This window comes from Artibeus jamaicensis, unplaced genomic scaffold (genome assembly GCF_021234435.1).
Source record: "Artibeus jamaicensis isolate MK-2021 breed Jamaican fruit bat unplaced genomic scaffold, CSHL_Jam_final scaffold_537, whole genome shotgun sequence".
In the NCBI taxonomy this organism is placed as follows: Eukaryota; Metazoa; Chordata; class Mammalia; order Chiroptera; family Phyllostomidae; genus Artibeus; species Artibeus jamaicensis.
The window spans coordinates 43,311,705-43,325,418 of NW_026522047.1; the positions used below are offsets into that span (position 1 = coordinate 43,311,705).

At 54.8% G+C, this 13,714-nt stretch overlaps 3 protein-coding genes across 4 annotated transcripts; 1 reads left to right on the forward strand and 2 right to left on the reverse strand.

Moving 5' to 3' along the window:
* The first annotated feature begins 312 nt into the window (after positions 1–312).
* Positions 313–2,074, forward strand: ALKBH7 (alkB homolog 7). Its single transcript, XM_037165380.2, has 4 exons — positions 313–596; positions 1,280–1,453; positions 1,542–1,666; positions 1,846–2,074. Exons 1-4 carry the CDS (start codon positions 393–395, stop codon positions 2,006–2,008), a joined length of 666 nt encoding a protein of 221 aa, XP_037021275.2. The 5' UTR covers positions 313–392; the 3' UTR covers positions 2,009–2,074.
* Positions 2,075–2,338: 264 nt separating this feature from the next.
* PSPN (persephin) lies at positions 2,339–2,886 on the reverse strand. The gene is made up of 2 exons (XM_037165191.2): positions 2,733–2,886; positions 2,339–2,646 (listed from the first exon to the last, which is right to left on the reverse strand). The coding sequence occupies exons 1-2, from the start codon at positions 2,884–2,886 to the stop codon at positions 2,339–2,341; spliced, it is 462 nt and encodes a 153-aa protein (XP_037021086.2).
* A 2,438-nt stretch (positions 2,887–5,324) lies between these two features.
* GTF2F1 (general transcription factor IIF subunit 1) lies at positions 5,325–12,891 on the reverse strand. Of its 2 annotated transcripts, none has more exons than XM_037165322.2 (12): positions 12,434–12,891; positions 12,313–12,359; positions 11,674–11,746; positions 10,076–10,269; positions 8,886–9,056; positions 7,485–7,669; positions 6,739–6,892; positions 6,482–6,660; positions 6,288–6,361; positions 6,060–6,198; positions 5,777–5,894; positions 5,325–5,686 (listed from the first exon to the last, which is right to left on the reverse strand). In XM_037165322.2, the coding sequence occupies exons 1-12, from the start codon at positions 12,443–12,445 to the stop codon at positions 5,482–5,484; spliced, it is 1,551 nt and encodes a 516-aa protein (XP_037021217.1). In that variant the 5' UTR covers positions 12,446–12,891; the 3' UTR covers positions 5,325–5,481. The 2 variants fall into 2 exon arrangements, with proteins under 2 accessions (XP_037021217.1, XP_037021216.1); XM_037165321.2 differs by having other exon boundaries at positions 6,482–6,663; positions 12,434–12,890.
* Positions 12,892–13,714: the final 823 nt, after the last annotated feature.

Here is a 13,714-nt window from a genome sequence, read left to right on the forward strand (position 1 = left end):
GGTTCCATATTCGGGACCTGACCTGACTCCCTTGACCCCTTCCTCTCAATCTGTTCGCCACCCTCAACTTCTAGTCCCCGCCAAGTCCATTACGATCTACTCCTGCCTAACCTCTACCCTAGGCCAGCTCCAGCCTTCGCCCCTGAAAACGGACTTGCGGGACAGCCAATAGTTTAAGCTACAGAGGGACAGAGCCTATACCGCGGGAGAAGAGGCGGGTCCTGGGAAGAGTCAATAGCTGGAGTGGGCGAGCCAGACCAGTAGCCCTGAGCGAGAAGGCGGGGCGGCAAGGAAGCCAATCGCTAGAGAGACTCGGCGCAGCCGCACCTAAAGGCTCCGGGGTGGGGGCATCACCCTGACCCCGACAAGTTCGACTCCCGGACTCCGAGGTTATGGCCGGGAGCGGGTGGCTGGCACTGAGAACATTTCCCGGGCCTAGCTGGGTGCGCGGCTCGAGCCCAGCCGTGCTGAAACGCCTGCGGGATGCGGCTGTGGTACGGCCTGGCTTCCTGAGCGCGGCCGAGGAAGAGACTCTGAGCCGCGAAATTGAACCCGAGCTGCGCCGCCGCCGCTACGAATTCGACCACTGGGATGCGGTGAGGCCGCGTCGGGGGCGGAGCCACGTTAGAGGCGGAGGCAGGGACGTTGGGAGCCGCGACGCGAGTGTAGCTCAGGAATGGGGTGGTGCTAAGATGAGGGCGGTACCTAGGTTGGGGGCTATCGGGGCGGGGCCACAGTGGGGACTGGGCCGAGGAAGTGCGGCACTGGGTGGGGCGGGGCTACGTCTGGGGCAGGACCTAGGGAATAGGGACGGAGTCTTGAAGCTTGGGGTCATTGGAGGCAGAGAAAGCACGTAGAAGATGAAGGGCAGAGCCGTACGTACCTGGATGCAGGAGCCGGAACTGAGGGGGTGTTTAGGATGCAGGACCAAGGTTAAGGAAAGAGGTGGAACGAGATGAGGAAGGGTCACCGGCTGGGGGCGGAGACTGACTCAAAATTGAATATTGGGACGGGGCCAGTATTGGGGGCAGAAATTGGTGCTGAATGGGAGCCCAAGGCTGGGTACAAAAGACTGAGGCCAAACTAAGTGGGGCAGGGGGCAGGATTTGAGACCCAGGATTATGGTTTAGTTATGACAAAGTTTGTGAGTTGAGGGCGAGGTCAAGAGTCATGCCGGCAAAACCAGACCCTTGCTCCACGCTCTGTCCCTCCGACTCCCTCTCGGTTTCTGTTCCCCTCCCCCAACGGAGTTTCCAGGCTTGACCTGAGCTCTATGCAGGCAATCCATGGCTTCCGAGAGACAGAAAAGTCGCGCTGGTCAGAGGCAAGCCGGGCCATCCTGCAGCGTGTGCAGGCAGCTGCCTTTGGCCCAGACCAGACTCTGCTGTCCTCGGTGCACGTGCTGGACCTGGAACGTCAGGGCTACATCAAGCCACACGTGGACAGTGTCAAGGTGGGCAGAGGCCAGCATCTTGGAGCTCCCAGCTGGGGATGGGCCAGCTGGGCCAAAGCCTGACCCATCACCATGTGCCCTCTTCCAGTTCTGCGGAGCCACTATTGCTGGCCTGTCCCTGCTGTCTCCCAGTGTCATGCGGCTGGTGCATACCCAGGAGCCGGGAGAGTGGCTAGAACTCTTGCTGGAGCCAGGCTCCCTGTACATCCTTAGGTACTGCCAGTCAAGGAGCCCCCGCCCCACTAGTCACTGGTCAGAAACTAGCCAGCCATTCCAGCACCATCTCTCATTCAGTCCTCACAGCAAACACCATCATCCCCTACACAGCAGACACTCAACCTAGAACAGGGTTACCCTTACCCCACCCAGCCACAGCCTGTTTTCTCTTTCAGAGACTCAGCCCGTTATGACTTCTCCCATGAGATCCTTCGGGATGAAGAGTCCTTTTTTGGGGAACATCGGGTTCCACGGGGCCGACGCATCTCTGTCATCTGCCGCTCCCTCCCTGAGGGGATGAGGCCAGGGGAGCCTGGGAAGCCTTCCCCAGCCTGCTGACCCCAGGCCCTTCTTCCAGCTTCTCAGAGACATGTTTGTGAATAAAGCTAGAGAATGGACAAGGCAGCCTTCCTTGCACTGGCTGTTTGCTGTGGCTGGGGTCTACAAGGAAGCCCAGGATGCACCTGCCCACCAACCAGGAGCTAAGGTGGCAGGGTCAACATGCACCCCACTAAACACAAAATCACGAGGTCTCAGGGGAAATTTCCTTTATTGTGTTCCTTGCTGGCAGTCCTGGGTGCCGCCTCCACTTTCTCATCTCAGCATCCAAGTCTCCAGTAAATAAGTCGGGACTCCTGGTGTGGCTGCAGGGCCCCAGGCCAGGCACTCTTAGCCACCGCAGCCACAGGCAGCCGCTGAGAGCTGGGGTAGCCACTGCCAGTGGTGGTGGTCATCCAGGAAGGCCACGTCAGCATAGCGGGTGGGCCGGCAACAAGGGCCACCACGTGCTCTGCCCTGGCTCCGCAGGTGGGCCAGCGTCAGGCTGTGCTGAGTGTGGGCACCTTGGGGACAGCTGCCAGCACAGTATCGGAAGATGATCGTTTCCTCTGAAGAATAGCCTAGGCCCAGATCTGCTACCGGCAGGGCCAAGCTCCACAGCTGGCAAGGGCCAGCCGGGGCTCTGCGCAGACGGGCACCTGGAGGGGACAAGGGGCAGCTGACTGGGGGCAAGGGTTGGCCAGAAAGGAGTTGGGGAATCACACAGGGTCCTGCGGTTCCTTACCCAGCTGTGGCCTCCAGGTCCGCATGTCTGCTGCTAGCTCAGATGAGAGCTCTCCCTCCACCACCAGAGCCTCTGGAGCACCAGGGTCCCTGCCAAGGCCCAGCGGCAGGGACAGGAGCAGCAGAGAGCCGAGCAGGACTCTTCCTGTGGCCATTGTGATGAGCAAGTCCTGAGGGTAGGGGATGCCCTGCACCCTCAATTTATTCTCATCTGGACTGGAAAATAACCTCTTCACTGCCGGCTGCTGCATGGGCACAAGGGCCCCGTGTTCCCCACCGGCCAGTCTCCCATATCCTCAGACCTAGGCAGGCTGGCTCCCTCTGCCCCTCGTTCTGTCCTTCTAGGAGTTAAGGGCTCACCCCCACACCCAGACATTCCACAGACCCATTTCCGACATTCCCTCCATCCCCTGATTTACGGGAGTTGTGGAGGCAGCCAGGGCCCAGCCCAGGGTGAGAAACCAGGGTCCCCACCCCACCTGCCGTCTGGAGACAGAGGTGGGGGGTGGTTCTGTGGGTCCCCCAGTGGGGTCCCCCTCTCCACTCAGGTAGGGTGCTGAGGCTCAGGAGCCCCTGTGTTGGGCACCAGGTGGAACAGACGTATGTGTGGGGAAGAGGTGGGTTGGCAGGTGAATTGGCTAATGGAGCCTCCTCCTTCATGGTTCCCGCCTGGAGGATTAAGCATCATGCCCATGTCTGTGGGCCTGGCTGAGCCAGTGTCAAAACAGGAAAAGGGAGAGGCCTCAGCAGAGCCAAAGGCTGGGACACAAGGGGCAGGAAGCTCACCCTGTAAGACTCCAGTCTCTAGAAGTCCCACCTGAGGACCATAAGACCTCAGCTTTGTCCTGGTGTCCCCAGCATCAGAGCGAGAGAGGAGGTTGACTCCCACTGGGTCTTGGAGGCGGTTGCAAGTCACAGTGACTTCCACACTCAGCCCCTTCAGCCACTGGGAAGTGACTCTGCCCTTCATCTATGAAAGGAGACCAATCAAAGTCCCTCCCACATGGGGTTCTGAGGACAGTCAGTGTTCAACATGGTACCTGGCGCTGAGGAGCCTGGGAGAGCTTTGGGGGCAAAGGGAAGTCAAATAGCTTTTGCATGTCTGAAGAGGTGTTCGACCTCAGTGAGACTGAGTTCAAACTCAAGTGAGACTTGGCACCCAAGACTGGTAAAAATCCAAGATTTGCTTCCACGTGGCTGGGGTGCATGTGTGACACAGGCACACCCCCATGCACTGGGTGGGGTGTAAGTTGGTAGCAGTTGGGCATTTGCTACTCAAACTGCACATCCTATCCCTTAAAAAAAACCAAAATTGCTTCAGGAACTTGTCCTCCACAGGTGAGCAAAGACACAAGCGCAGGGCTATTCACTGCTGGTTGCTTGCATCAGCAAAAGACCAGAAGTGACTGGAAGTCCACATACAGGGATTGCTTCAATAATTCGGTGTGGTGGTTCTAACTGTAGTCCTTGAGACTACATTCAGAAGGAAAAGAAGTCACTTGTCCAAGGCCACCAAGAATTAAACACAGGCAGGATTTGAACCTAGGTCCCAATGAACCAAAGGCCCTGCTTCTAAGCACTGAGGCACATGTCCTGGCCTAATGAGGAGGCCCCAGACCAGTCTACATGGCCGCAAATGCAGGGGCGAAATTGCCAGGTCAAGGGGTGAAGGCTTCCTTCCTGTTGCCCAAAAAAAGCCTGGTGGAAGTAAGGGAGTGGGAGGTCAGACAGACCTGGGACATTCCTAGGAATTAGCCTTACATCTCAGGCATTCCTGTTTGACAGCCAAAGTCCTGTGGAACTGGGTGGGGAAGAGTTTTCCACCTGCAGTTTCCAGCCAAGGGCAAGATGGAAACCCAGACGCTCAGGATGGGTGTTCAAAAGTAGCACCTGCTGCCAATTTCACTTCCAGCAGCATTCTTGTCCGTGCACAATCCTCCCACTACATAACACCCACCAAAGCTGGAAAAAATAAACGCATAACCACCGTGTAACTGAAGACCCAGAAACATCACTGGAGAGAGAGCCCAAAACCCGGCCCAGATGCCAACGTCAACAATAAAAGGGGTTTCGGTTTTCGCTGCCCTGGAGGGATAGAGCCCGTGGGCTGAGAGTCCTAAGTGGGCGCAAGCTGGGACTCCTGGGACACCTGGTATGAGCAAAGGCAAAAACCATCTAGAAGGGCTAGACTGCAAAGTAGACCACCCAGGAGTCCCACAGACCGAGCCCCCAGCTGGCCTCCAGTTCCCGCATCTGAGATTGCAAAAACAATTGATTAAAGAGTCGCCAGAAGATAGAACAGGATGCCAGTGAGCTTCAGGTGCTAGTGTGTATAATGGAAACTGTAAGACAAGATGCTGAAAATGAAAATGTGAAAGAAAGGATGAAAAACATTAAGGGCAAAACACTCAACACAAACCAGCTGATCTAAAAAAGAAACCAAGTACTTAGTGTGTTGGTGGCGGATAAACTGCACCCCACAAAGTGCAAGGCAGAACTGAAGGACTCACCTCAGAAAGTAAGTTCTACCAGACACCTAAAGATTCCAGAGGGGGGAGGGGAGAATGAGAGAAGTAAATTGAGGAGAACGCTATTTCGGGTTTCCCATACTTTTTAATGCTGCTCCTGGGAGTCAGGGAGCAGGAAGACAGACGGGCAGTTGGACCCATGGCAGTGAGTGTGAATTCAAGGATCCAGGAACTTCTGGTGACTAGAGCTCATGTACTGTGCAGACGGGTGGAGCCAGCCCCTCACTCCTTGAGGGAGAAGTGCATCTTGTCGTTGATCATCTTGCGCTCAGGGTTGAGGCGCTTGAGGATCTGGGCGAGCACATTCACTGTCTGCTCGCTGCTCAGCCCTGTCTTCTTGGTCTGGAATTTCTTCAGCAGGTCCTTGGTAGTCATGGGCTTCCGTGTCAGGTAGCGGCGCACGGCGTCCTCAGTCACCTGCACATCCCTGAGGAGCCCAGTGGGGATCGGGGAGGTGAGTGGGAGGCCCTCCCTGCTGGAAACCCACATCCTGCCCCTGCTGTCTGTGCCAACTTACCCGCTGCTGGGGGTGGATTTCCCAGACTGGGGCTGAGGGGTGGACTTCCCAGACAGGCTCTGGGGCCCGGTGTCCAGCCGCAACCGCTTGGCTGCCGTTATCTCATTTGTCCGCTTTCCTATGGGAGCAGAAGCAGGGCTCAGTATTAGCACTGGGAGGCTGAACCTGTCGGGAGGACCCCAGGCTGGGTGGTGCCTGGATTATGGGTACGAGGGGCTCAGATCCCGACAGAGCAACAGAACAAGGAGTTAAGAGGTCATGCTGGGGCAGGAAGGCCGCTCACCCTGCTCCAGCTTGCTGGCAGCAGCCCGAAGGGTGGAGGAGGTGTTGCCACTCTCTGTGCTGGGTGTGCCGGGCCGGCTGTTGCCCCTCGAACTGCTCCCTGACGGCTTCCGCTCCCTCTTGGGGGGCGTCTTCTTTTTCTGCAAATTTTAAAGGATTGGGGATGTTGGTCTGGAAACAGACACCAAGGCCGACACCACTTCCCCCGACCCTGCGGGCAGAGCCTTACAGCCATGAAGAGGGCTGAGGAGGCCTCACTGTCGATGTCACTCTCTTCTGAGCTGTCAGACTCGTCACTGCTGTCTGTGTGGGACCAAAGAAGGGATGTCAGGATCGGACACCTGTGCTCTAGCTCAGCTCTAGCTCAGATGAGGGGGTCTGGGAGGGAGCAGAGGGGGCCGAAGCCTCAAAAGCCAAGCCCACCTCTCCTCCGCTTCTTCTCTTGTGGCGTGGGTGCCTTCTTCTCCTCTTCCTCCTCCTTGTCCTCCTCAGGTGGCTTCTCTTCCTCGCTCTCCTCGCTGCTTTCACTCTGCTCATCGACACCCTTGGGGCCCTCCTCCTGCTGGGTGACCTTGGGTTTGCCCTCCAGCTCTTCCTCAGAGCTGCTGTAAGATAGAGGGCAAGTGAGCGCTTCCTCTGGGCTGGCCCAGGGCCTCACACCAGTCTCCTGCCTGCCTCACCTGGAGCCGTCAGACATGTAGTCCACCTCCTGGCCCTCGAAGTCCCCATCGTCGCTGTCTTCAAAGGCCTCATCATCCGACCCCTTCTTCTTCTTCTTCTTCCGGCCTACCTTAGTTGTTGGCGCCTTCTTCTTGGCCTTGGGGGCTTTGCCACCTAGGGAAGTGGAGCACTCATCATGCTTTGTATATTCGATGACACTGGGACATCTCAGGGGTCCTTGACAACGGGGGGGGGGGGGGGGCGGAGAGGGAGATGTCTAGGGCTAGACAATCTTCAGAGAAGGCAAAGGGCTTACCTAGGAGTGCACTTCCCCCCGTGCAAACCAACCAATCCGGGATCTATACCCCTGGCCACACCCTTTCTCTGATCTCACACTCAGGGCCACTGTCCCCTGCCCTAATCACCCTTGGACCCCAGAGCCCACTAGGATTGCTCAAACTGGCAAACCCTAAGTGATCTCCCTGCCTTGCCTTGTCTTTCCCTTGGAAACTCCAATAAACAGTGAGGCCAGGTCTTCCCATCACTCATTTCTGCCTCTTCCCCACTCAGGTGCTGCCCCAAGTGGCCCTGCATGACATACTGTGCCTGCCTCTCATCTCCCAGTAAAAACTGCACCGAAATTCTTTTTTCAATGGCATTAACCATTCTGTGTTGCCTCTCAGCCAGCTTTATAAAGACCAAGGCACAACTCAGGCAGTAGTGCCGACCACCCCAGCCACCAGGGCGGGGTGTTGCCCAAGCTCACCCTCCTCGCCACTGGCCTCGCTGTCATCAGACGACATCTCCAGGTCATCCTCTAGGTCATGGATACGCAGCTCGCTGGCCTTCTTGCGGCCACGCTTGTCCTTCTCCTCATCTTCCTCATCATGGTCCTGGTCCTTGAGCCGCCGCTGCTGCATGATGCTGAAGTGGTTCAGGACTTTGTTCCTCCTGTGGGCAGGGTGGGGGCGCAGTGGGGTCTGACAACGGGCCTGGCTCCAGGCCCCTCCCCAGGAGCCTGGCGTCCTTCCTGCACCTCCCTGGGTGTTCACCAGAGAGGAACCCCAGACATGACTGGGGTGAGAGGAGGGACAATTAGACCCCAGGGGACGCACACACAGCATGAAACACCATGAAACTGCACAGGGAGAGCTGACCCCGAGGCCTTCAAGAAGGTGTTAGTATGGGGTTGGCATCCCAGCACCTCTCTCAGCTCAAGAACAATCTCAGACCCACACCAAGACACATTGTAATTAAAATGGCAAAGGTTAAAGACAAAGAGAGAATCTTAAAAGCATCTAGAGAGAGTTAGTTACCTACAAGGGAGCTCCCATAGACTGTCAGCTGATTTCCCAACAGAAACATTTCAGGCTAGAAGGGACTGGCAAGAAATGTTCAGCGATGAAAAGCAAGGACCTACAACCAAAACTTCTTTACCCAGCAAAGGCTATCATTTAAAATGAAAGGTGAAATAAAGAGCTTCCCAGACAAGAAAAATCTAAAGGAGTTTATTACCACTAAACCACTATTAAAAGAAATGTTAAAGGGTCCTGAAAAAGAAAGGAGGAGGAAGGAAGGGAGGGAAGAAACAACAGAGGAACAGTTATAAAGAATAAAAATAAATGTGTACCTATCAATAATCACTTTAGAAGTAAATGTTGTAAATGCTCTAGTCAAAAGGCAGAGGGTAGCAGAAGGGTGAGAAAACAAGGCCCATGTATGTATATGTTGTCTACAACAGACTCACCTCAAAACAAAAGATACACACAAACTAAAAGCAAATGGAAATGAAAAAAAAAGCTGGAGTAGTAATACTTATATCAGACAAAACAGCCTTCAAAGCGAAGGCCATAACAAGACCAGTATCAGGCAACAGACACCCGCAGTTGATCCAGCCCTGGGCCTCCTGCCTGGGGGAACCCAAGGCATCCAGGGACACTGTGCCTGCTCTGCCAGTTTGTGCTTGGTCACCGCCTCCTGAACTCTCACAGGACCCTGTGCATTCCTGATGGCTCTGGCTTGGTCACCATGAGTCCCCAGCACCCAGTCAGGCACAAAGTTATGGTGACCTACTTCACTTCCAATTACCCTGGCTCCCTGCTGGGGAAGCCGGGAGACGACAGGTCTGCATCCACCCTCCCTCCCGGCCCTGCCCAGGCTCACTCACCTTTCCCATTCCTCCTCAGCTTCCTCAGCAGTGAGGGTACGGTGCCGAGCCAGCGGCGTGAAGTTGTACCAGTTGTGCACCGGGAAAGCCTCGAAGGCCCCATCAGGGCACTGGGTGAAGATGTAGTAGGACGTGTTCTCTGTCACACCTCCCTTCTTTATACCTCTGAACCTGCAAAGAGCCATGGTGTCAGCCTGCCCTGAGGGACCAGCCCTGGCCCACCTATGCCCCCAGCTTGGACCCTATACAGAGCTACCTGGTTTCTCCGAGCAAAATCAGTCTGGGAGACCCTGGGCTAGCCCTTGACCTGTTTGAGCCTTGATTTGAAAACCTGGAAAGCAGGGCCAGTGCTCCCCACCCTGCAGAGCAGGCTCAGGGCTGCCGACATTATACACATCATGATCCTTTCTGGAAGGAATATGTTAGATTAGCCGTGAAGAGCTCAGGCTCTGCAGTCAGACCCCTCTGATGTGCCCCCAGACTACTCCTTGGGCATGAACCACTGCCAGCCTCCTCCTGGCTTCCGCCCTCACATTCTTTCCCCACAAAAGTCCAGGCAATCTTACAGAGTGCCTGCTCCCTGCCTATCACCTTCAAGATGGCCCCTTGCTGTACATGAACCAGGCAGGTGCCTAGGCTTTCTGCATGCTGGCCCTTAGATCTCCTATGCAAGCACCAGCTCAGTTCATCTTTAAACATAAAACCGCATGCCCTGGCCGGTGTGGCTCAGTTGGGTGAAGTGTTGTCCCGTAAACCAAAAGCTCTGGGGTTTGGTTCCCGGTCAGGGCATGTACCAGAGGCAACTGATCAAAGTTTCTCTCTCTCTAAAATCAGTAAGTATGCCCTTGGGTGAGAATTAAAAAATAATAATATAGCTCTGACCAGTGTGGCTCAGTGGGTAGGACATTGTCCTGCAAACTGAAAAGTCCCTGGTTGATTCCAGGTCAGGGTACATGCCTGGTCTCCAGCTGGGGGCAACTGAGAGGCAACTGATCAATGTTTCTCTCCCTTCCCCTCTCTCTAAAAATAAATAATTCTTTAAAAATAATAAAAATAAAAAACCCTACGAGGGAGGACATGGTGTCACCCACACTGTGGGCATATGGGGCATACAAATTCAAAGAGAGTACCTTGCAGAATAAGGGCATGCGGGAAGATGAGGGTAGGCACCTGCTGCCATCACTACCTACCTCCTGCCCGATTTGCCATTGACTCGGAGCAGCCAGGGCTGGTCCTCAGGACGGAACTCCTTGAGGACAATGCCGTATTTCTTCCTCCGAGCCTCCTCCCGAAGCTTTCGGTTGAACTCGCTGCCTGCACCTGACTCGGGCATCTCTTCTTCTTGGTAAATCTTCTTGTTGCTCAGGTCTCTCTCTAGTCGAGCCTGGGGGGACAGAGTGAGGGACACAGGAAACAAAATCCCTCATCAGGATGCCTGTCTTTTGCTCAGGCTGTGCCCCTACACCAAGACCACCCTGCACTCTCCCCAAGCTGAGTTACAGACACTCCAAGCCAACGTCCTACGTTGCAAAAAAAAGCTAGAAAGTTGACACTCGGCGAATGAAGGGATGTGAAAAGCTTTGTACTATGTCTATTTGTGCAGCTTTTTGAAAGTTTGAAATTGTTTCCAAATGAAAATTTTAAAACAAAAACCGTAAAAAACAAACACACAAACAGCCCTGGCTGGTGTGGCTCAGTGGACTGAGTGCCTGCCTGCAAATCAAAGGGTCACTGGTTGGATTCCCAGTCAGGACACATGCCTGAGTTGCAAGCCAGGTCACCAGTACAGGGCGTTTGATAGACAACCACACAGCGATGTTTCCCTCTCTTTTCCCCTTTCCCTCTCTCTAAAAATAAATAAATAAAACCTTAAAAAAAACACCAAAAATATAAGATCATAGTGGTGGTGACACAAAAACAACACTGAAAACAACCTGCTTGGAACTGGCCTTCTTCTCTCTCTCTGCACTCAACTCTGGACTGCCCATAGTCCAATCGTTTCTTATCAGCTGTCTGCTCCAAGCCCATCTTCGCTCACTGGGACCAGAGCTGTTGCCTCCCCACTCCCTGCTTCACCTGCCCTTGGCACCCCACAGCAGTGAGATCACTTTACAACATCCCTGTTTAACACCCGTAATGGCTTCTACTATAGACTGAATCTTTGTGTCTCCATCTCAAAATGCCTATGTTGAAACCTAACCCCCAGCAAGATAGTATCTGGGGGCGGGGCCTTTGGGAAATGATTAGGTCATGAGGGTGGAGCCCTTACAAAAAAGGACCCCAGAAAAATTCCCTTGCCTGTAGGACACATCAAGAAGACTGCTGTCTATGAACCAGACTGCTGTTTTGAACCAGAAAGTGGGTCTCACCAGACACCGGATCTGCTGGTGATCTTGGACGTCTAGCCTCCTGAACTAAGTGCAGTAAATGTCTGTGGTTTATCTGGTGTTCTCTTACAGCAGCCCTGCTGGCCTGAGACAGCCTCCAAAGCCCTTTCCAGAGCCTCTAATGATGGGGACTCTGAAACCATTTGTAGGGTGCAGCCTCGTCCCTTGCCTAGATAAATCTAGGCCAACAATGCCTGTCAATGGGCACAATTTCTAAATATTCTCCTTTCAAGAGAAGGCCTCCTGCAGGGCCTGACAAATTTTACTCAGAGACCAGCAGCACAGCCTGGACCTTAGTCACCATTTACCTCTTAACTCTAAGGAAACCAAGTCTTAGTGATCACTATTACAGCCACAAGGTCCACAGCCAGGTTCTCATCCTCCTCAGAAACGGGGCTTACCTGATTCCAAGTTGCAAAGTTGACTTTATCAGCCGCATTGAAGGCCATGATGTTATATTTTTTTGTTGTATTTCTGGAATGGTCAGGAAAAGGCAGTGCTTAATCTATCATTCAACAACCCCTACCCTGGGTTCAGCCCTTTGTAGCAGGCAATGCTGAGCTGAAGACGCTTGAAACACCCCAGAAGCTCCCACTCTGTCAGGAAAGCCAGATGCATATTCCGAACCCCCCCCCCCCCCCCGCAGAAACAAGGACCAAGACTGAGGGGAATCGGGAACTCAGCCCTAGGCAGGAGGCGGGGCAAGCAGGGAATGCTTCTCAGAGGAGGGAAATAATGGAACTAGATTTGGGGATTAACAAGAATCCACCCGCAGAGTGACAGCTGGGGAAAAGGCATTCCTGGCAGGGGGAATGCTAGGCCACGGGCTGCATCGAACTGCGTATAAGGTACTCAGTCATTCATTCCGTTCGAAAAACAGTGACGCCCCACAGAGGCCTCGGCTCAGCTCCAGACCTGCCTTCAGGTCGCTGCCCATCTGGAGGGCGAATCGCGGGCACGATGGGCTCGTCTAAAGGCCCTTAAAGGTTTTAGTCCCTTTTGGGTGGAGGGGGCAGTGGGAGGTGGGGTTAGAGACTTACTTGGGAACTCGAACGACATACTCAGTGACATTCTGGCTGCCGGGGCCCTGCGGGAAGAGAAAGCAGTATAGTAAGGGCTGCAGAAGCCGTCGTGGGCCCCTGAACAGCGCCTCATACTTACGAAGGCCGCCATAGGCAAGGGTCGGTGGTTCGGGTCTGGTTCAATCCGAGTCCTTTTTAGTCTCTCCTGAGGTCCGCAACCCTCAGACCGGGTAAGCTGCCCTCGCGTTGAAGGGTCTTTGGCCCTGATCCAGAGGTCGAAAGTCCGAAATGCCACTGATCCTGACTAGAGCTACTCGGAAGCGCCTCTGAGTTCTCCTGCTTTCTAATGGGCCCCTCTTTACACGTCTGCGCCTGCGCCTAACCTGGAAGCGAAGCTCTCCGGCGGGCCGGGTCACGATGGCGGCCTCCTTCTCCTCCTCCGGCCCCTCACTGAACCTTTCACGAGACTGAGCCAGTCCGAGTCTCAGCTAAATTCTAGCGCTCGTGCGTCCGACAACTGCTTTAGGCAGCGCGGCTAAACTAAACTGATGCGCGGACACGCCCTCGGTGACGGCAACGTGCAAAGGCCGCAGAGCACCCTGGGAGGGGAGGGAGGAAACCTTTACTTACGCCGGAGCTCTGGGCGTGTACCGCCCCACTCCGGAAGTGAGTTCCTGGAGGCTGTGTCACCATAGCAACCGAGGCCTCACTGGCGCTGCTACACTGCGGCTCCACCGGATTCTCTTCGGAGTTCATTTCGTCTACCTGCCGCGGGCGTTCTCCATCCTCTTGCTAAAGGCTTGGGCCAGGGACCCACGTGACACTGAGCCGAGCCGGGAGGGATCGGAACCTGAGCGGACGTGGCGCGACAGCCCCATAGGCCGTGGCTGGATGTGCCTGTGCAAGTCCAAGCTGCTGCACATGGGCAGGCCCCTGAGGCCTCAGGAGAAGGGTAACAGCTCAGGGGTGGCAGGTTTACTGAGGGGAAGGAAAGGAGGCTGTGAAGGGCAGGAGGGAGACACAGATATCCCACCTCACTTGACCAGGTGTGCACACGCTCCTTGCCCACACCTTAGTAATGAGCGTGCTCCCAGGGTAGCCATTCAGTTTTCCAGTTGAGCGCCTGCTGTGCTGATCAGGGTGCTCCACGATGACTGTGTCAAACCAGCTTCCTGTTCTCTTGGAGATTACAGTGTAGTGGAGGAGACAGTCTCAGGAAATGGTGCCTACAGCTCTGGACATGTCACAGGAAAAGCACAGTGGCTCTGAGGGCTCAGGGAAGAGAGGTTTAAACTGGACCGTGCATAGGAGTTGGCTAAGCAAAGGCAGAGGAAAGCAAGACACTAAAGTTGCACCATAAACTACAATACCCCATAGATGTGTCCAGTAGCTGTAGATACTAACTTGCTCTTCACTCACT

Bases quoted from the DNA above. Each gene is read 5' to 3' on its own strand.
- GTF2F1 (XM_037165321.2), bottom strand. The intron at 7,670-8,885 runs GTGAGTGAGCCT...CCCTGCCCACAG, and splicing joins GCTGAGGAGGAATGGGAAAG to GAGGAACAAAGTCCTGAACC. The intron at 6,362-6,481 runs GTGGGCTTGGCT...GGTCCCACACAG, and splicing joins AGAGAAGAAGCGGAGGAGAG to ACAGCAGTGACGAGTCTGAC.
- ALKBH7 (XM_037165380.2), top strand. From the start codon at position 393: ATGGCCGGGAGCGGGTGGCTGGCACTGAGAACATTTCCCGGGCCTAGC. The intron at 1,454-1,541 runs GTGGGCAGAGGC...GCCCTCTTCCAG, and splicing joins CACACGTGGACAGTGTCAAG to TTCTGCGGAGCCACTATTGC. The intron at 1,667-1,845 runs GTACTGCCAGTC...TTTCTCTTTCAG, and splicing joins GGCTCCCTGTACATCCTTAG to AGACTCAGCCCGTTATGACT.
- PSPN (XM_037165191.2), bottom strand. From the start codon at position 2,886: ATGGCCACAGGAAGAGTCCTGCTCGGCTCTCTGCTGCTCCTGTCCCTG. The intron at 2,647-2,732 runs GTAAGGAACCGC...TGTCCCCTCCAG, and splicing joins GACCTGGAGGCCACAGCTGG to GTGCCCGTCTGCGCAGAGCC.